The sequence below is a fragment of the Falco peregrinus genome, chromosome 19 (assembly GCF_023634155.1).
Source record: "Falco peregrinus isolate bFalPer1 chromosome 19, bFalPer1.pri, whole genome shotgun sequence".
Classification (NCBI taxonomy): Eukaryota; Metazoa; Chordata; class Aves; order Falconiformes; family Falconidae; genus Falco; species Falco peregrinus.
This window is the reverse complement of record NC_073740.1, coordinates 5,841,666-5,862,805: the sequence shown is the minus strand read 5'-3', so window position 1 is coordinate 5,862,805 and position 21,140 is coordinate 5,841,666. Positions and strand designations below refer to the sequence as shown.

Below are 21,140 nucleotides of genomic sequence, written 5' to 3'. Positions count from 1 at the left end.
GAACTGGAGCAGAGAAGCAGGAGGGACACTACGTCCGCAGCAGAGCAGCCAGGCTGGCTCAGAGAGCACAGATGCTGTTTGTTTTCAGCCCAATTACCTTGCTGCACATATTGTCTTTACTGCAGTTCTTGTTATCCTTGTCTGTTGCTTCCTCCTCCACCTTTACAAGGGAAAAAAATAAAAAAGGGTATAAATAAGAAAGCAGAGCTGGGGGGGATGGGAGGAGACTGAACAGCTGGTGTTGGAGCATCGGGATGGGATCCAGGGTGCTCCACAGATGTTGGACACGGGGAGCTACGGAGGAGCTGGGCTTCAGAGAATAAGCCAGGCAACCCACTCGAGCAGCTTCTGCTTCATGTAGCAAGAGCCACAAAGGCTTCGGTGCTCGGTGGTACAGAGAGGTCACCCCCAGCTGGGACACAAACCCCAGAGCCAAGCTCCTCGGCTCCACACATGGTGCACGGGGAGCGTTCGGTGCTTTATGAAGCCGAACCGTCAAACTGTGTAAGCACACGCTATCGAGCCTCTCTGCCTCCCTCCTGTGAGGCTCAGGGCTGGGACAAAGCGGTCTGGGCTCCGGAGGGGCTCCTGACCACTGCTCCCGCCACCGCCCACCAGACAAAACAGGCTGATCTGGGACCCCACGGACTCCGGAGCACAGTCCAGCACCAGGAGGTCTCCTTGCCCCTGCCTGCCTGCAGATCCCTGGTCACTCATGGGAGATTCAGCTTCCACCCCTCAAGCTAAGGCAAGTCAAGAATCCCATTTTCTTATTTCCTGGAAAACTCTTCCAGGCTTGTACTTCTCCCTCCTGTTGTTATCGTCCTCCGGTGAGCACAGCTGCCGCGGTCCAGACTGTGCTCTCTGCACGTCTCCAGCACGCCTCCCACACCCAGCACGGTGCCAACCCTGGATCCCAGCCACGCCGAGGATAAGCACCAACACCCCTGCCCCAGGCCAGTGCCCAGCTGGTAGGAAGCTTCCAGGTAAGGAAAGAGGGAGGCACCGTTCCCATTTAGAAGCCTCCACAACCAGGCAGCTGCAGGGCAGATTTTCCTGGATCACCATTTCAGACTTGCTGCGTTTAAGCTCTGTTTTAGGTACCCAAATCCGTCAGCTGGCAGAGACAAGCCATCAGCAGAGAGGAGGGCTGACGCCAACAGCACTGATCAGATCAAGAGCAACAAGAGAGGATCCAGCCTCCAACGGTTGCTTATCTCTGACCCCACAAGGGAGAGCAACATCTCTGGGGCAGCAGAGACACGGGATGGTGATTCAGTAGCACACACAGGGCGAACCTTGGCCAAAGCACCCCGGGGCCGGCCAAGCGAGCTGACGGCACGCAGCTTTTCTAGCTGCTCTCTCCCTCTTTCCCACAAGCAAAGCTGAGGGGAGCAGTCCCTGGGGATGACAGATGTGGGGCAACCCCAAGGAGCAGCAGATGGACACAAGGTGAAAATCGTCTCCCTCAAGTGGGAGGAGAGGACAGGGGAAGCGCAGCAGCAGGGATGAAGAAGGCAGGGCGGGCTGGCTCCATGCATCTCCCCGCCCGGGGCTCAGAGCCAGGTCTAAGCGCAGCTTTGACAGGAGAAGGCCGAGCAGGCACCTCAGGCTGGGATTCAGAAAAAAACCCAAAAAACCAACAACCCCACAACCTCTCTGTGCTTTTCAGCAGCTTTCCGCCGGAGGCTCTCACAACCTTTTCTGAATAATTCAGCAACCTGCAGGATCTCTCCGGAGGACGAACAGATGCCGGGGAACAACTGGCCACACTCGCACAGCCTGGGACCTGGTTATCCTGGTCAGGTACACCTGCACGAGGTTCTCCCAGCACAGGGAGCTCCTTGCTCCAGCTACGACATGGAACACCCTCCCCCTACGGAACCCAGGCCTTTGAAAGCCAGCCGGTCTCCCCCCATGCTCCCCAGAGACCCGGTATCGCTGCTCTAAGCATCCCATCGCTCCCTGGACAAGCTGCTAAGGACCCAGCAGAAACGCTTGCCACTAAATCCTCCTGTGAAAGGTGAAGCCGTTTCCCTGCAGTTACGGGTTCTTACCTCCTTCCTCCACTTGAGCTCGCAGAAAACCCGTTCGAAGCACTCGTGCATGTAGTTGAACTGCAAAGAGAAAGCGGCGTCTGAGAGCAGCAGCCCCAGAGCCGCCCTGGCTCCCAGCCCCGAGCGTGGACTCCTCCTGGTGGCCACCGGCCCCTGTCACCTCCTGGCCAAGAAGCTGGAGCACAGAGTCCTGCTCCCCCAGCTTCCAGAAGGAGAAGCAGCAAGCTCTGGGCTTTTCCTGAGCGAACCTGCAAAGAACAGGGGGTACTTACATAGGGGGTGAAGATTTTAACCCATCGGGGTTTCTTCTCGCCTCGTGCGTATTCAAAACAAAACGCCATTCCCTCTTCGTCCGTGTCCCACCGCTGCATTTCGTCCCATTCAAATGCTATTACCTGGTTCTGAAGGAAGACAAAGCCCCAGTGAGGCCGGAGCTCAGGAAGGGCAGGATTACAGCAGATGGAGCAGCAAAAATGAAGCTGCACAAAGGGGGGGACGAGGATGCCTCTGACGACAGCCTTGCTGCGGGGACGGCGACGGGCTGGGGAGGCAGCTTTGAAAGGCGCACAGAGCAGCCAGGTAAACCCCTGCGCTCCCAGCCGCTGCCCAAACCCCTTCGGAGGCCTCTCAGCAGCCCTGAGCCCCAGAGCTCCAGGGACACGGTGCTGGTGCAAAGCCGAGGGGGAGGCCAAGGGCTGAGCCCAGCTCCCCGACACCTCAAGGCACAAGCCCCCTTACCTCCAGCTGGCCCTCCTCCGTGCAGGCGTGGAGTTTAAAGTGCTTAATGCTGATGGCTGTGATCACATGCCCCTTCCGCCGGGAGTCACAGGAGCAATGGGGGAAGATGATCTCGTTATAACCCTCACACGTCCGTAACATGTTTAAATACTGCGGAGAGAAAGCCGCGGGCGTTAGCCTGCCCAGAGGGAAGGAAGGGGAGCCCTGCGTCCTGCTGCTCACACCCCGCAGCACCAATTGTCCCCCTGGAAACCCCTGGCTTTGCCCCAGCCCAGGGAGGCTGGATCCCCTCCCCAAAGGAAACCACCCCCACCCCCACCCCCCCCGGCAGCAGCAGCACTGGGCTAGGGGAAGGAAGGAGACCCCTCCAGCTGCTCAACCTCCCTCCCCAAAACACGGATCCGCCCAGACGTGCACAGAGCTCCTTGTGGCCTTGAACGCCAAAAGCCCTTTCTGGGAGAGCTGGTGCAGCCAGAGCCGCCGACCAGCACGACCACGCTGCCCTGGGAAGGGCATGATCTGAGCAAACAGCTAAAGCAGCGCCGGGATGGAGCATCCTCACTAGAGCCGTCCTCCCAATCGCTACAGGCTGAACGAGACCAACGAGGCCTGCCGGGCAGACGTGGGATCTGGCTTTCTGAGTCCTTCGATGCAAGTGCTACAGCTCACGGAAAGGTCCAAAGAGGTATTTTGGCTCTTCCTTTCCTCCCGAGTGTCGCCCCGACAAAGCAGGGCTGCGAGAACACCGGAGAAGCACCGGCCACTTGGGGTCACAGGTCAGGACATGGAAGAAGCCAGCAGCTTCTCCAAGGGCTGGTACTCCAGAGCCCTGCAACCTCTCATTATGTGAGAAAGGTTTACGCAGGGCAGAACTACAACAAAGCCTGGAGTGACTCTTTAACCACGGAACAAGCCACATCCAGACCAGAGGAAGACGTCAAATTCTCAAGTGTGGTGCTCCAGGCAGGACCCTTAATAACATGGGGCGATGTAGAGGATGAAGTACTTTGACTTCACAGGCTCTTTGGGACACAGACATCATCTTCTTGACCTCCTGCCAGACCAGGGCCCTACTACACCTGGTGTATGTCTGTCTGTGTATATGTGTGTGTATATATATATATATATACACACACACACATGCTGTGATATATCATTTCCAAAGCTTCAGATCTTTCTTTGGTCATTAGAAAGCCAGCAAGGTGAGCAGAAACAAAAGAACGATGAGACAACCCACAGAAGGAAGCGTCTATTTACTGATCTTTACCACGAGTTGATAATTAACCTTCTTGGCTTAGCATTTCAAGCGACCCTTCTGGTGTCCACCCCAAGGTAGTCCCCCAGCAGGGACCTCCAAGAGCTACTGCAGCCACACAGGCTTTGAGGAGGTCCAACCAAACCAGCCAGGCTGGAGAAGGGAATGCCAAGGCCCCTGCTCTTCGACAGCAGCCAAGCTGGCCACAAGAAGGCAGGCGGGGTGCAGCGAGTCAGGGAAAGGGCAGCCTGCATTCATTCCGTACCAGCAGCCCCGAGCGAGCCAGAAAGTTATTTACAAGTCAGAATCTTCTGCTGTTTGATCTTCAAGCCAAGCTTGCGTCGGGCAGATGATCTCAGGGTATCCCCTTCGCTCCCCCAGGTCCAGGCCAGGCAGGCTCATCGAGTCACACCAACCCCCCAAGCATTCGCTGGGCAGAGTGGTAAGAGGCAGAAAATCCCTGACCAGACATGGAGCTCTGGCACAGGATTTGCTATCTGCGAAGGCTTCTGCTGGACAAAACACCCCAGAAACTAAGGCACCGAGAGGGCAGCAACTCACATTACGAGCGGGCCAGGACCCATGGCTCCCTTGGCCAGCCCAGCACCACCACCTCGGAGGCAGTCTGGAGCAGAAAGAGACCTTTGCCTCCCAATTACTAGGGAGAAAGAGCCGTCCCCGAAGGGCTGCAGGTGAAGGATTGCTACACCACATGTTAAGCACCTCACCTTTCAACACCAGCAATAACCCACAAGGTTTTATCGCTGCCTCGTTTGGAGCAGTCAATGGGTGATCCTGCCAAGGACGAGCCGCCGTTCAAATGCGCCAGGCACATGGGGTGGTGTTGGTTCACGCAGCGGCCGACCCTCGGGCACGCCCCAGCCCTGCGCCTGGCATTCCTGCGTGTTTCACGCCCTGCCAATCCCTCCTGCACTAAACCCACACCTCATGGCTCTCCAAGGTTACTGCTTTCCAAGAAAGACAGATGTGTTTTTCAAGGCTGTGCGCACAGGAGGGTTTGGGTTGGAAGGGACCTTTGAAGACCATTAATCCAACCCCCTGCCGTGGGCAGGGACACCGTCCACCAGACCAGGTTGCTCCAAGCCCCATCCAACCCAGCCTTGAACATTTCCAGGGACGGAGCATCCGCAGCCTCCCTGGGCAGCCTGTGCCAGCACCTCCTTTCCAGACACAGCATTCCAAACAGGAAGGAAAGCCAACAGGACAGGTAGGGTAACTCACCATGACCATCTTTCTCTGCTCACACAGCTTCTGTAACTGGTAGGACTTCTCCTCTGCTTTGATGTAGCCTTTCTTGACATCATCAACAGCCTAAAGAGAAAAAGGGAAAGGAAACCCAGGAGGTCAGACTAGAGAGCTCTTCACTGAGTCACAGCGCTGCGCTGGCCCCGGCTGGCCCTGAGGCTGCTTTGAACAGCCACCCAAATTCACAGCCCCAGAAGGTGACCAGTGTCCCCAGAGAGGCAGAGGGATGGAGAGGCTCAAAGAGGTGGTTCTTCACACTCGCTGCTGACTCCTGCCACGAGCCTCTGACCGCCCTGGGGAGCATACAGATGCTTAAGCGTCTAGGCAGACTCTGGAAGAATGTCCCCTGGCAGAGGAGTATGGATCTGGAAATGCTGGTACCTGGAATCCTGCTTCTGCCTTCAGGCTCAGGCAAGGACAGGTCGGTACAACCCTTCCGCTCCAGACACAGGCACGGCTGCCTGCAGCAGAGCAGTGCTGGCTTTTACCCACTGTGCTGCTGGAGCGCCGGCATGAAAATGTGTTTTTCCTTCAGGGCTGAGGAGGTACACAGCCCCTTCCTTTTGCTCCTCAGCTGCACACCCCAGCAAGGGCTCTTGCCCTTGGCACAAAGCAGCTTGTAAAGCTGCTGGTCAGTAAAGATCCAGTCTTGGCAATCAAAGAATTTGACAACTACTATTTTTATTTCCATTTGTATCAGAGGCCAGTACAGGCTCGGTTCAGAGCACGCTGGGTTTGAGACAGAGCAAGATTCATCTTACTGAACTCTGCAGATATCTGCCTCTGAGCTGGCCATCCTCGCCTGGCTTTATACAGGTAATGGGAGACGGTGGCTCTTCCTGGACTCAATTCATCCCAGAGAATCTGCATAAAGTCAAATCACGGGCCAAAACGTCCCATCTCCTTAGGGTGAACCGGGACAAGTCTGCTCCCCATCTTCATGGACTTACACATGGAATTGAGGAAAACACAGCTGACCCAAGGAGTGCAGCCTGCCGTGATCCTTTCACCTGGCTCTGGGAAGGCAGCTTCTCACAATGACGACAGCAGGAGTCCTGCCTCCCAGTCCGGTTGCAACTTGGCCACAAGTTCACCACACCACTGCCAATTCACCCAGCCACAGAATGCTACTCCTTGAAGTCACCCAAGCACGACTGGCCCTCAATTTCACGCTCTGTTGCCAGAACGCCAAAGGACAGCGGTGTCTGCAGTAGTTCTAGGAGCTGGGCACTTTAAGTCCAGTTAAAAATTGGTGGGCTTGGCTTAAGGTTGGACTCTACGATCTTAAAGGTCTTCAGCTCCTGGGCACCTACCTGATGGAAGAAGTAGGTGACTGCCAGGTCGTTGTCATTGAGAAGAACCTCCTCCTCTGTAGTGAAGAGCCATTTTCGGATGGTCAGGCACGTTCCCGGCACCGCCGAGGTGTAGTTCTGCACGTAGAGCTTGTGGGGGAATTCGTTGGGTGCCAGTTTGCGCACTGGAAAAAGCACAGGACATGAGGTTAGTGCACCGCCGCACGGCATCAGCATCTGTGGCTGGAGCCTGGCTGCCGTACAGAGCAACGTCGGCGATGCCCTTTAGCTCAGCCAGCTGGGATCAGGACCCCAGCTCTGCTCCAAGGCCCCTTCCTATCCTCCCTGACCAAATCCAGCTTTTTCCCAATACCTGCTCCCACAGCGTCAGACCACACCTGTCCCTTGCAATCGCCTCTAGCGCCCAGGCAGGAATCTGTGTGCGACTGAACCCTCGGCTGTCGGACAGCTCAGCGCGGCTCTCCAGGATCAGCACAGCAGCCTGACCTCATCCCCGGCTGTGCACGGGGAGGTCCACCCTGCCCAAGGCCTTAGGATCACAGTGTCCCGGATCTATGCGCTGTCCTCACAGTGGGGGGGGGGGGGGGGGGGGGCTGGAGAAGGTCCCCTCTGTGCTGGCACGCTGCCACCAGTGCCCAGACAAAACCTGCCGCATTGCTCAGCCAAGCCGCAGCAGCTGGGCCACCAGTGAGACCCTGCCAAGACATCGACTGCGTTCAAATCTGCTTTACCCAGCTATGAGGGACAAAAAAGGCGAGTGCCAGCATGTTTCCTTCATCAGGTAGGGATATGGTCACCATCTCACTGCAGATGGAGCTTACAGTTTCCAGAGAAATTAAGTGGAGTGTATCCAGACAGGAATAAACATTCACAGCGAACGCCCAGAAAGCGTAAGCCATAAAGGTTAACTGGAGCTTTTACTTTCCAGCGCAGCTTGAGAAGTGTGGCACTCACAGGAACGAGGAATTAATAGCTCCAGTTAAGAGTCTGGCACCATAAAAGCTCCTGCGTGAGACTGTGCCAGCACACTGCAGCGTCCCATCTCCCAGAGCAGGTATTCCCTGCTCGAGGCTCCCTGCACAGCCCTGCTCGGCCTCAGCAATCTCAGAGCACGTCAACCCTCCAGTCCTGCTCTTCCCTCTCTGCTCCGACACACCAGCACCTGGTAACCCTCAAAAAGCGACCACAGACCCTGTCGCAGAGGCATTTCTGCGATGCCAACAGTTTTATAGGAGACCGGTGATAGCAGCTGCCCCAGAGTCAGCATCTGAATGCAAACCTAGCTTGTTCTGTGAGATGAGTCACTTTAGGAGGGCTTTAAGTAGCTAAAATTTGCCCCAGCTGTTCAGCCAGAATCTTGCGAGGACAAGGAACAGCCTGAGGAAATCTCTTCCTACAAGACACAGTTTGCCCTAACAACAGGACGAGTTTGAGGCATACAGACGACAATCCAGAGATGAAGGTACCCAGCTGGGAATGAGAAATACACTTGGCGTAAAACCCAGCACAGGGAAAAAATACAAACCATGAACCAACCACTACACCCATCTTGTGGTGTGGCCACGACATTTTGGTCTCTCTACAGCTTCAGTGAACCCGACGTGAAGCCAGGCAAAAAAAATCAGAGATTGCTGTGGCCAGGGACCTGAACAGCAGCCAGGAGACCCCAGCATGCACTAAGCTGGAAGGATGGCAATTACTTAAGTGCTGAAATGATTGCCCAGAATCCCACAGTCAAGCCTCAAATACCATTAGGATTTAACCACGGAAGGAGAGATGAAGTGCTAAGATGCAGCTCGCAGCACACAGCCACCCTGGACGTGGATATTGCCCCACACCCACGTGCATACAGACCGAGGGTGCCCTCAGTCTGCTCCCCAGCACCTTCGCTCCGTCCCGAGCCGCTGCCCCCCTCTCCAGAAACTGCCGCGTTGCAGTGACGCTGCCTGCTTTTTCTAAGCTCGCCGGACCCTTTGAACTAAAGTAAAACGCATCTCTCAGTTTAACAAAAAGCTCGTCTCCTTGAACTGCTTAAGAAAGGGAAAGTCAAGCAGCAGCAAAAAAAGCCATCAAACTTGGAGGGCTCCTCATTATCAGAGCCTGCTGTGCCTGCCCCGTTCCTCCCGGGGCTCCTGATTCTGCGAGTCGAGATAAGACCTAAATGAGAGCGCCACCGGGCCCTGCGAGCGCTGCAGAGCTTTCTCCTCGGTTGCTCGTCAGCACCGAGGGGATTAGAAGACTCACCAAAGGAGTGATTGATCACTTCAAACAAGGCGAAGTAGTTTGCGGTAATACTGTCCATTCCAACTTTCGCAGCCACAGCCTAAAGAAGGGGAAAAAGGGGTGAGTGAAACAGGAGCCAGCAGCTGTCCATCCCTCTCTGGGGCAAAGCCAGCTTCATACAGATTATTCCCAAGTATTCCCGAGGTGTTAGTCACCACGGAAACCCTGAATTTTACTCTTCCAGTAAAACCAGACGTTTTCTTAAGCAAAGGCTTAGACTGTCCTGCTTTCACCTTCCTGTAAACTGATCTAGATTTGAAGTGCCACCACGGCTGACAATTAGGTCATTTTTCTTCTGATGCCGCCAGCTTCAGTTCCTAATAGAAGAGGCGTGCACACCCCCCCGGGGAGTTTTCTCCAACAACAGTTCAGTCCTGCACGCTAGTACCACAGTCAAAACTCACAGACCTCGGCGGCGGCGAAGTGAAATTCAATAGGCTGTGTCCCAGACGCACCCTGTGCTGCCAATCCCGTCTACCCGCGGGATTCTGCCGTGCGGATCTCAAGCTCCCGAGAGCCTGCTCTTTCGCAACACTCCGTCTCCCTCGCCTGCAGCAACATTTTTAGTTCTCCTTTCAAAAAGAGTCTCCCCTGCACCATCTTATTCCCCCTAATCCACTGACAGCTTCCACTTTCCTCTTGCAGTGCTGGTTGAAGTCAGTTCTCCTTAGTTTTCCACTGAAAGCAGAGGGCCTCCAGCCACCTGCAAACCTGTAACCCGGCGCTGCCCTTAATACCCAACTTGTTGTCCTGCCACGCAGCCACAGGCTCGTGTGTTGGCTGCTGGCAGCTCTTGGATCCAACCCCTCCGCTGCAGCCACTGCGAGCCGTAACACACAATCTGCCCAGCGCTTAGAGCCAGCCACCAGCTTGAAGATATTATCAGTGAAAATTAATTCAGCGATGACTCCGTCCTTGCAGCCAAACCTGCCAGTGAAAGCGCTGCTTCAGCACGGCATAAGGTTAGAGTTTTGCAGCGTCCCTGTCCTCCCTGCTACAGCAAAACAACGTCCCTTATGCCCAGCTGCGCTCGAGAGGAACGGAGAGAAGCAAGCGAGTGCCCACAGGGTCGTGGATGATGTCTGTATCATGTTAAATCTTCCAGTCAAGGCAAAAAAAAAACCCCAAAAGCAGCAGCAGCTCACCTGGTACACCTGGTCTGTAGTGCTGTTCTTTTTGACTCTTACTGTCACTGTTGTTATATCTGGTAGTGCTACTCGGAGCTCCACATCTGAGACGCCATTGTAATTCTGAAAGAGGGAAGAGAAGACAGAAATCAGCCTCACACAAACCGAGCCCCAAGCTCTGCGGGCTGTTTATTGCTTCACACTGGCTAATTAACATGGTCACTTCTAACCACCTGCTGCTCTGCAAGCTTCAAGAATCCTGCTCCAGTCTGCACCAGAGAAATTCTGAAAGGAGGAAGATGTGAGCTCTGCTCCGAGACAGGAAGCTGAGCAAACTGCTTCAGACCACGATGGGGGAGGATTTTCCATTCACGGGTTTGCCAGTGAAGAGCAAGAGAAAGCTCCGTGACAGGGCAACTTCATGAACCACAGAAAGGTGGGCAAAAGAAGAGCAGCTGAATGGCAACCAGAAACTCGCCGATGCTGCCTGCAGCTCCAATCTGGGGAGAAGCACGCTGAACAGGCCGGAGTTCAGAGTGCCCGTTGCCTTTCTGGTTAAAGGCTGACAGATACAAACAGCTCACAAATGCAAAGCTACCAGGGCTGCCACCAGCAGAGAAAACAGCAGGACGGTCAGTGAATGTGGGTGCCTTGCTGGGTCTCCCCTGGCCAGAGCGCCAGGGTACGCAGCGTGGCCTCATGGCTGGTTCTGCTCTGTGCACACCTCTGAGAGCAGCAGCAAAGCTGCTCGTAGCTGCTGCTATGGGGAAAAGGTTTCCCATAATAACAGCGCAATAACAGACAGCAGACTGCAGCCTTGATTTTTTGCCACCATTTTCTATTCAACCAAGCAAGGCTTTGGCAGGGAGTGTCTCTGCTCTCCGATCCAGTTTTACCAAGCATTTACAGCCTCTGTAACAGGGAAGGTCACGCCAGAGCTTCAGTGCCGTCGCCTACGTGCCTACCTCGTCCGACTCCGACAGGAACTCTTGCATGATGTCGCTCTCCCCAATGACACGTATCGAACACACTACAGGACAGAGAGTGCAGGTTAGGGGGGTGCCCGGGGAAGGGGGAGCCCTCCCCTCCCAGGACCGACCCAAAGGCGACATGGAAATAACAACTGTCTGTTCTGCGGGTGGCGTGAAACAAGGGCGCTATCTCCAGCCCAGAAAAAGCTTCTCAAAGCAAGTGCTCTCTGGGCTGTGTCAGGTGTCCTGGCATGGAGACTGATCCAGCCTGAATCCCCGACAATAGCAAGCGAACAGCGGTGCCGAGTAACTCGCTGAGATATTCCCTGTGGGTGAAATCCAGGCCCCAGGCACACAGCCAACAGGAGGTTTAGGCTATACTTAAAAGTGGGCAAGAATTTGATAAATAGTATTTTTGCCTCTAAAAAAAAAAAAGTTATTCCAGAAAGATTAAAAGTGTTTGGGAATTTAGGCCAAGTTCAGCCAATAACGTGGACCTGAACTGTTATCGTGTTGCCTCTAGGATGCAGGCAGTCTGCCCCTTCCTCCAGCCAGCTGGTAACCGAGGGTGAAGATGAACAAACTGGGCAAGGCAGCACCGAGATGTCAGTGGGGTGGGGAAAACCTGACCCACGTCCATCTTATGGGAAGAGGCAGCTTCCCTCCCAGGTGCTGGGCAAGGGGAGAGGCCGTTAACCTCACACAAACTAATGGAGCTGCTTCCAGGCAATTAAGAAAATACACAGCATCAGAGGACGAGGGGTCAGTGCTCCCCAAGCCCCATCTACAGCCTCTTCACTGCAAAACGTGGGGCCAGATCTTTTAGCCAGGCACCCTGATGCAGAGGTAAGGTTTTGCATCCCCTTTCCCATCACGGGATCTCAACCGAAAGGAAAGTCCTGCTGCAGGCGTTACGATTGTGATTGAAAAGGACCAAAACGTTCAGCTGTGAGCAAGCTCAGGTTGAGCCGAGCTCCCCTGATGAGAACAGCCTCGAACATGATGTTCTCCCTGCTCCAGAGCTTCCCTCATCTTCCTCCTCCCCGTGTTCCCTCATCTCCAAGATCACTGGTGAGCCATACAACACTATAAATAAAAGCTTGTTGTGCGTTAAAAACCTAATTACACATTTTGTTGTTGGAAGTGCACTGCAAGCCGGTAACACACGCATCGTTAAGCTATGGCAAGTCTAAGCTCCCTCTCACCACTTCAGCCATAAAATCTGATCCAGCTACAAATGAGCTTCTTTCCCTCCCAGGTAAACAAATGCCCATGAAGTTCTGGACCACCCATGGAAGGATGTGCCCTGAGGATCTTCTTCCCTGCTTGCAAGGAAGGCGGCATCCCAGCTCCCAGCTGAGTACCTTTCTCCAGGTACTCCTCCAGCCCTCGCCGTCGGGCGTCCAGCTGCTGCTCCGACAAAGAGAATGGCCACTTCCCCGGGAGACGCGGAAAAGTGAAGTTGGCAAATTCCCGTTTTAGGTTCTGGTGCAGGATGGCAAACTCCCGGTACCGCTTCGAGCAGAGCTGGCGGCCCGCCATGTAAACATTGTAGACCTGCAGGGAGGAAGAAGAGGGTCACTGGGGTGAGAAAAACCAAATCCAAACTGGCACAGCTTTGCCTTCCCAGACCCATGTAGTGCAAGACTAAATTGGGAGGGTTTGAGCTAGAATGAGAAACCAGTATGAATAGCTAAATATGCCACTGCTTATCCCTGGAGCTGGGGGATGTCCCAGCTACTACCTCCATCCGACAGCAGCAGGACTGGCATGAGTTCCAAGCTCCTTATACTCCAAAAGGAGGGGAAACACATCCAAACCCTTTACAAAAGGTCCTGTGTAGCCGTCATGGCATTCACCTGGATCACCTGGATCACATCCTGCACACAGGAGGTCCCCAAGATGCACCAAGCCACCGCTGGACTGATGCCACAGCAATACCATGCTGACTGCATCAGTTGTTTGCAGTGACAAGAGCCTCATCACCTTCCAGGTGTGCTTGATGCTACTGCTGAATTTCCAGCCCGTTGCAGAATTGAGCCTCGTGTCGCAGCCAAAGCCCCAGAGCTCTGGATTCACGTTCACAGCTACTTCTGCTGAGAGGCACAGAGAGCAGGAGGCTTGTGTTTGGGGACAGCCCCTAGCAGCCGTCAGGCACCAACCATGGGGCAGATCCCAGGAGAGAGGCAGCATGAGGCTTGTTAGGATCACCCCATGTTAACTAGTCTCTTTGCTACACATGCACTCTTCCAGTTTCATTCCGGACACCACTAAGAAAAGAGAACTCTTGTCCCAAATAGGGGAAAACCTGGAGCAGAGTTACAGTCACAGGACACTTCTCAGCACTGCGATGCTCTTCAGGGAATTCCCTTCCCATTCATTAATGAGCTGCCTCCGTTTTTAAGCCAATCTGCTCACTCTCGCAGGCAAGTTAAAACAAGCTCTTATCTAGGCACTGCTAATATGCCCTCAGTGATAAGGAGGTCCCAAACAGCAGCGTTACCTTAATTGGCTTCACACGAGGAAAGGGATGCAGCGGGGAAGAGAGCAGGTTCACGCTTTTTCACGTTGCACAAGGGAAGGTTTGCAACCGCAACCTTTCCTCTTGAGGAGCATCACCCTCCGCCGCGCTCCCAAAGCCGAAGGGCTGGCAGAGTGCTGGGGTGCAGTCCGGCAGGAGGCATGTGCCAACGATGCATCGAGGGTGGCTTCAGCAGCGTTTAGGAAACTCAAAACCCCAACCTCTCCCCAGACGAGGGTCCGGAGCAGCCCCACCTCGCTCACCCTCCACACCCGCGCTCCAGGTACCCGCCCGACAGCCTTCACAAGGCAAAAGCGCTCCGACAAAACCCCAGCTTCTTCCTTAAAAAGCATGCATTCAGCCCTTCTGGCATCACCTCAAGAGACGGTGCCAGGCTGGGGCTGGATCCAAACAGCAGCACCTACTGTCAGTCTAGAGAGGTGGCTCCCTTTGGCCCCCTCCCTGCACGGCGCTTCTTGAAGAACCTGTTTTCTAGGCCCCTTTTTCTCCTGCTCCACACTGCACACCTTACCCAACAGGATTCCTGCTGGGGCTGGGAGAGCAGGGCACAGGGAAAGACACGCTCCCCAGGAGGCTGTGGATCCGCAAGGATCCCATCTGTCCCCTTCAGGGACATGTTGAAGTCACACACTTTGCACAGGAGCCTGACTCTTCTGGCAAGCTGAGCGTTCCTCAACCCTCTCCATCCTTCTCTCACACACACACACGCTGCTTCTGCAACACCGATACTGGCTTAGGTCCTCCTTGGGAAAATGCCTCCATCCTCATCCAGGAGAGGAAAAAGTGATGAGCCAGTTTGTCATCTGTCTCCCGGCATTTCGCACTACAGCACAATCACATCCCGAGGGCGACTGCTCCAGCCAAACCTACCTCCCAGTCTGGGAGGGTGAAGGCAGCCAGCATACAGCACACACCTTCCAGCCACGAGTCAAAGCAGCGGTGTAACTAGAGCGCCTGATACTCCCCATCTCATCCCAAGTCCCTCCACCTCATCTTCCACCCCCACCAGCGGCCACACAGTTCCCTGGCCCTGCAACAACGGAGACAGCACACCGAGAAGAAGAAACACATGATCTGGACATGGGTAGGACTGCGCTCCTAACAACAAGCAGCTATTTGCAGGGGAAGAATACTGTGCTTGTGGCAGCCTTCCATCTCTACCAGTCGCTGACTGAAACCCGGAGCCAGCTGGGCTTCGGCCACAGGCTCTGCCGACCCTCACCGCAGCTCGGACCCCAGGCGTGCTCCCGGAGCAAGCGGCCAGCAGTGAGACGCAGGGTGCTGGAGGACAGGGCCATTGAGACAGTTTGCTGAGCGCCTGTGAACGCCATGCAGCCAGGCAAGGAAGCAGAAGAGCTAAGCAAGGCCAGTCTGATTGAGGAGGTTAAGTACACCCCAAATGCTGCAAGAAGGAGCAGTTCTGCAGACGAATGTCTTTGTTCAGCCCATTCTGGGCCTCTCTCTCCAAACGTTTCCTTACCAGCCGCAGTCAGCCTCATCCCTGGTGAGCCAGTATTGACCTTAAGCCTCAGGAGGATGCACTCGTGTCAGGTACTTAGAGGACGGATCACCCTGTCTAGGAAAGTGACTGCCAGCCTCCCCAGTAAACGTGAGAAAAGAGGCAGGGAACCCAAAGGAAAGACGTTTTACAGCTATTTCCCACGACACTCCCTAAAGGGAAAAGAAATTCTGGAGATGGGAAGTTATGCTTCAAGACATCTGTTCCCTTTGCTTTTACATCTATCACAGATGTCCTTAACACTTGGTGTAAAACAGGAGATACAAATATGAAAGCTTATACGAACAAAATAATAGCTTCCTACTTAATCTTCACAAGAGATCAAGCTATTCCAGATACATTAATAAAAAGCTTCACAGCACATAGGAAATAGCTGCAAAAGAATAACCAAGTGCAATAAGAGTGAAGATGGGCAAGCCTAAATAAGACAGTGTCAAAACCAGTAATAAATTAGCATGCCTCCATCCTGAAGACAGAGAGCTAACTTGTCACTAACAGCAAGAAGCGCGTCCGTTCTGGGTGTGGATGCATCCTGTTTCCAGAAAACACTGTCCAAGATTATACTAACCACAAACTTCTCGCTGTTTTGCTCCACATGCTTGTACGTGGGGATGGAGATGGGCACAGCTTGTTTTTCCGTGTAGTCATAGAATGACTGCCCCAAAGAGTCATCGCTTGGATCGAGATTATCTGCCTCGTGGGGAGGCACGGACAACACTGTCAGAATTAACTCCTTCTCTCCTGCGCGAATCAGGTCCACCACTTGCTTGTGTGTTGCTCCTTCGACATTCACCCCATTCCTGCGAAAGAGAAAGCAGAAGAGCCGTAAGCGAGCCAGAGGTGACTGCAGAGCCTTCAAATCCTGCCAGGACGAGCCCAGAGATCCATCACACACTTGCTTCCCTTGAAAATCCCTCCAACCTCAACTGCTCTGGTTGCTCCAGTTTTATTCTGGTCTCAACTTCACTAATTTTTCCTATCGATGATTTCTCATGTTATTAGTTACTGAATTACAGACACAGCCAAAGCTTCTTTCACGCACCCCCTTGAATATTTAAAACAAGTTTTGCAGTTTTTACTATTTCCCAACGTTGTGACATGGCACATTTGTACCCAGAAAGCAAGCCTTTTCCTGCCAGCTAAAGGCAAATGCAAGGAGACCACAGAACTCGGGAAGAAAACACTGGACGCGTAATACATACTACTCTGCTAGGACAAAGCCCACCTCCTGATCCTCTACAGCTCCAAAACATAAGTGGATTTCCCTAAATCTGAATCGAAGCTTCCAGGTGAACAAGAACGAGAAAGCAGGCAAGGAGGCTCCGAGAGCAAAGGTAAGCTATTTCAGAAGCCAGTGCTCCCATCCACCAAGACGCGGCAGCCACAAGCGCACCTGCTTCGGTGCAATGTAAAGGAGATGTGCGTTTGCTTCAGTTACTTCGAGGAATACTGCTCTGCCCTGCCCCAAGCAGCTCAGGAGCACTGCTACAGCGAGTAACACCTTTCTGCTTCCTAAATTGCTCCAACCTGATCACAGGAGCTCCTCCCAGCCATGCCCCAAACCCTCCAGGAGCCCCATGGAAGCTCTGAAGACCCAAGACATACCCAAGCCACCCCTCCGGCACTCCTGAAATTCCTGTGAGCCCTGGGCAGTTAACGATCCCTTGGCTCTTGCTTTGCCCAGAGGATACAGGCCGTGCCTCAGCCAGCGTGGAAAGATGCTGGACCTGTGATTTGATCTGAAAATGAAGAGAGCTGCTAGGTTCTCTTCCAAATCTGGAAAAGGGCAAGCCTGCTTCTCCTCCCGATAAGTGCTAAATTTAGCGTGAGCCTCCATAAACTTGCAGTCAAACAAGCGTCTCCGTGAAGAGTTCGGTATCCAAAACATTCCCTGTATAAACAGGAACAGGCAGAGCTTCACCCACCGCATCCCTACCAGCCAGCCCGGCCACGCTCTCGCAAGGCTGCCGGAGAGCCCGTAGCTCACCGGAGACGACAGGTCCCTTCACCTCTGCCTCCCGAGCAGCTGCCCAGGGCGAGCCTGGAACAAACCAGCAGTTCCTCACAAGGAGTTTCTCACCGCTGCTGAAGCAACCATGCCTCAACCTCGGTTTGCCTTTGCTCGCACCAAGGAATTTCCCCACCAGAAAGTTCAGCTTATTCTTATTCTGCACTGCTGGCTATGGCCGATACCTGATGCGTCAGAGGAGAGCAAGACAAAAGCAGCCTGCACTTCCCCAGCCACAAATCCCAACCATGCAGGGAAAGAAAGGGCTCAGATACTCCCTCTGGCAACGAGCTACTCCTTCCCAGAGCCTGGGAACAGACTGTCATCAGCTCGCCACCAAAGACCCTGGTCACAGAATCACCCCAACTTGCCTTAAATCAAACATGGGATTTAGCTTTCAATCCCCAGCTCTCAAAGGGAAGAGAACAGCTCTTACCGCTTCACACTGATCATTTTTTAATCTAAATTTTTACTTAGAAAAGTCACCCTAGAAAGGTTTGACCTCAGCTTACAAATCTAGATGAGAGATCCCAGGCTCTGAATCAAATTTAAACTCCTGCGAGCCAGAGACAGTGCTTGTGCTTTGCCAGCAGTCGGACAAGCAAGCTTCCCCCAGTGGCCACCACCCATGGCTACCAACTCTTAGAGTTCCTGTATCGCTTCAGGGAAGGGATAACGAAGGAACGCTCGGATGCAGGCTGTGTGCGATAAGGGCACTTGAGGAGCCGTGCACATTTTTTATAGCAAAGAGGCCGTTAAGTTCAGGAAGAGGGGAAAGCCCCTCCCCGGGAGCCAGCTCTGCCCCCAAAGCAGCGAGTCTGGTGCAGAGGGCAGCCCTCGTCACCGAGTCGAGCCATCAGCCGCCAGCATCACCACACTAAAGCCACATTCACGTTCGTTCCACCTGACCGAAGCTCACATGCTGCTGGCTTATCCCAGACCACTTCCACTCGCCTAGAACGAGCCCTGTCCACAAGGTTGCACCGCCGCTGCCCAGGTGAGATTTTGGGTGGATGGGGATGGAAAGCCAGAGACTGCAGTCGCGCGAGGGCTGCTGCACAGCAGGCCAAACCAGCTCTCCTTCACACATCCCAGTCCTGCCCTGAAGGGACGAGGATAAAGGCAGGGGAGTTTAGTCACCGACCTCGAGCCCACCTCCAGCCACGGCAGGCAGAGCCCCCTCCAGCTGGCAGCGGGGGCTCCTGGCTGACCCAGGCTGCAGGACACGCCGCTTGAGCTCTCCAAAAGTCAAGGCTGGTTTTTCGTCACTCAGCCCCAGCTAGGCTGGAACTTCATCTTAATATTAACTTCCCATCAGCAAAGACCTCAGGCACTGCCCTTTCCCTTCTGCCAGCAGAACGAGAACAAACGTGCTGCTGGCTTCCTCCTCTTCCTCGCCCACACCATCCTCGGCCCCGGGTGACGTCTGCTGTCACCCATTTTCTCCCCAAACAGACACCAAACCCTGGGAGGGGGTGAGGACAGGACCTGAGACTCCCAAAATTATGACTGCAATGCATCATTTCATTCACAAAAAAAGCGGTAACACCCACTGCTGTCTCTCCATCGCTCCCAGCAGGTCTTTCTGCGATCAGATGCTGCTGTCACAGCAGCCCTGCTCGCCCCTTTGCTGTGGCGCGGTGGGAAGGAGCAGTCAGTACCGCAGCACGCGGGGCCGGAGGACTCGCACCTTTGCAATAAAGTCACCATAGCAACTCAGGCTGGAATCATCAGCGAGGAACCGGCAAAGAAAGGGAACGGTAAATCACACTACACGGGCAAATCAGGAGCAGCTGGCAAGGCAGAGGAGCACAGCTGAATGACGTGCTGCTTGCGCAGCCACGGACCTGTGGGACCCGAGAGCAGAATGCACTTTTCCCAAGACCACGGGACACTTGGCTACTTTGCTCCTCAAGGTTCTGCCTCCATTTGGAGTTGGAAAAAAGATCCAGGCATTACCTTTACCCTTCCAGGGAGTACACACGATCCCAGGAGAGGGCTGCTGAGCTGACCGCAGGGCTGGGTCCCTCCATACCACACAGAAAGGACATCCAGGTACAGCAGCGGCAGATGACGACCAGACCCAGCATATCCTCCCCTCCACGAAGGAGGTACCGCAGGTGGCACAGGGCTCTCTTCCACGCGGGATGGGAAAAAGAACAGGACTCTGCTCACAGTGGAGCAAACTGCTGCAGGATGGAGACCACAGCCATGTAACCCCCAGCAAGGTCTGCCAGACTTCAGCAGCACTCGAGGAGCAACTTCCCCAACAAATCCCTTCTCTCAGCTGTCCAGCACCAAACGTGGAGGTGGTTAAACCAGGAGCATGAGGTTCTGTCACCCTCCACGGCAGGACAGTGGGCAAGTCTCCTTCCCTTGGTGCCCTGCTTCCTCTTCGCCTCACCAGGGATGCAAGCTGCCTTGCAGGAAGGTTACCGTGGGAGAAGCTCTGAAGCTGGTGGGAAGAGGCGATGTTGGACTGGGCAGTGCAGAGCCTTCTCATGCTCTCCCTCCAGCAGGGGCATCCCCTCCCAAACAGGGCTGCAAGGGGGCTCCCAAACGCTCTCGCCATCCCCTCCCGGAAGCTGGGAAGAAGCTGTCTTTGTGCTGGTTATAGTCAGTCTAGCTCGAGATTTGCCATGACTAAAAGCTCACGTTGGATAAGCTGAAGACAACGTAACCCCAACAAGCTCATTATCACATCTCTGTCGGCAACCGTCTCGCCGCGGCAGAGGGAACACACACCCCTGTGGCAGCCCACAGTCCGGCACGATGCTGAAGATGCCTGCCAAGACAGGCTGAGACTCCGGACTGTGACCCGAGGCAGTGGCACGCTACACTGCCCATCAACACCGCTGCGAGGGCAGAAACCCTGGCACGCGTGGGGCAGGATCAGGAGCTGCCAGCCTTGGCACTCGCCCGTCGGGGCTCGCCTGGTGCTACAGGCGAAGCTGAGCTCCGGGAATTACAGCAGGTTATGTTTAACAAAAGATCTTCAGCCTGTGGTTCGGCAAGCTCCTGCCACAAAAAATACATGCTGGGGGGCAGAGCAGACTGGTGTTTGTTCACCCTAATGAATTTAAAAGCCTCTCTGAGACAGAGTTTCCAAAGCACTAGGCCAAAGATGGTGAGCAGCAGCTGCAGGCTGGCACAGTCCCCTGACTGGAAGGAGGGTGAGCTGCTGAAGCACCCCACTTGCTCCCCCAGGCCTGCTCTCTCCGCTAGCACGGGCAGAAACAGTCTCGTTCACCAGCTGCATTTGACCCCAGGAACGCCCATCGGCAAGAACAGGAACGGCTGGCAAACACTGGGAGATCCTGAGGACAAAGCACGCGTTGACCAAGGAAAATTTCCCATCGTGCCAACGCTAATGAGCAAGATCCCCAAGACAAAGAGCAGAACATTTCACTTCTCCCATTTGTAAGCCAAATGACTCATTTTCTGCAACGACTTCTTAAAATTTCCCAACTATCTGTCTGTCAAGAGATGACAAGGCGATTTACTGCAAGAAAGTCTGCAATAAGCTTCCTGGAGATTAAGACCACAGCCTGTCTTTGTTCAGGCAAAGTACTGACCCAGCTGACAAACCGTCCAGGGAAAGACATCCCAGAAAGTACTCCAGCCATCCTTAAGGCTTTGCCTTTTAGCAGGTGAACACCTCCTGCCATCCCACACTCTCAGCAGCACCAACGCAGCCAGAGCCCGGCTCTGCAGTCAAGGTAAGACCGGCAAAGGTAAAACGAGCACAGCTGCATCGGGCTGGCATCACACTGCCCTCCCACCTCGGTGCGACAGAACCAGGCTGGCAAGAGCCTTGCCACGTAGATGTGGCCTCAGAAGCAAGGCTGGCAGCAGCTATCCACACCACAACTTCACGTGTCACCTGTCCCAATGGGGACGGTTTGCCAAGTCCTCATCTCCCCCCACCCAGGGCTCCACATCTTCCAGCTCCATCTAGCTCCTGCTCTGCGCATCAAGCCCATAAAATTCCAAACGTAATCAAGAAGCTCCCTGCTCCTCAGTTCTTCTGTAGCACACCTGTTCTCGCCAATATTCAGCTG

At 54.4% G+C, this 21,140-nt stretch overlaps 1 protein-coding gene across 3 annotated transcripts in view; it reads right to left on the bottom strand.

The window, feature by feature from the left end:
* Positions 1-21,140, bottom strand: part of SNX27 (sorting nexin 27) — a 32,413-nt gene that overhangs the window by 4,160 nt on the left and 7,113 nt on the right. For 2 of the 3 annotated variants that reach the window (XM_055792106.1, XM_055792107.1), the window contains exons 2-12: positions 15,640-15,871; positions 12,375-12,567; positions 11,005-11,069; positions 10,058-10,162; positions 8,874-8,952; positions 6,630-6,793; positions 5,293-5,382; positions 2,796-2,945; positions 2,330-2,458; positions 2,058-2,117; positions 98-160 (exon numbers count right to left, since the gene is read on the bottom strand). In XM_055792106.1, coding sequence (XP_055648081.1) covers positions 98-160; positions 2,058-2,117; positions 2,330-2,458; positions 2,796-2,945; positions 5,293-5,382; positions 6,630-6,793; positions 8,874-8,952; positions 10,058-10,162; positions 11,005-11,069; positions 12,375-12,567; positions 15,640-15,871 — 1,330 coding nt within the window. The remainder of the gene's footprint in view (positions 1-97; positions 161-2,057; positions 2,118-2,329; positions 2,459-2,795; positions 2,946-5,292; positions 5,383-6,629; positions 6,794-8,873; positions 8,953-10,057; positions 10,163-11,004; positions 11,070-12,374; positions 12,568-15,639; positions 15,872-21,140) is intronic. The other variant, XM_055792108.1, reaches the window with a different exon arrangement.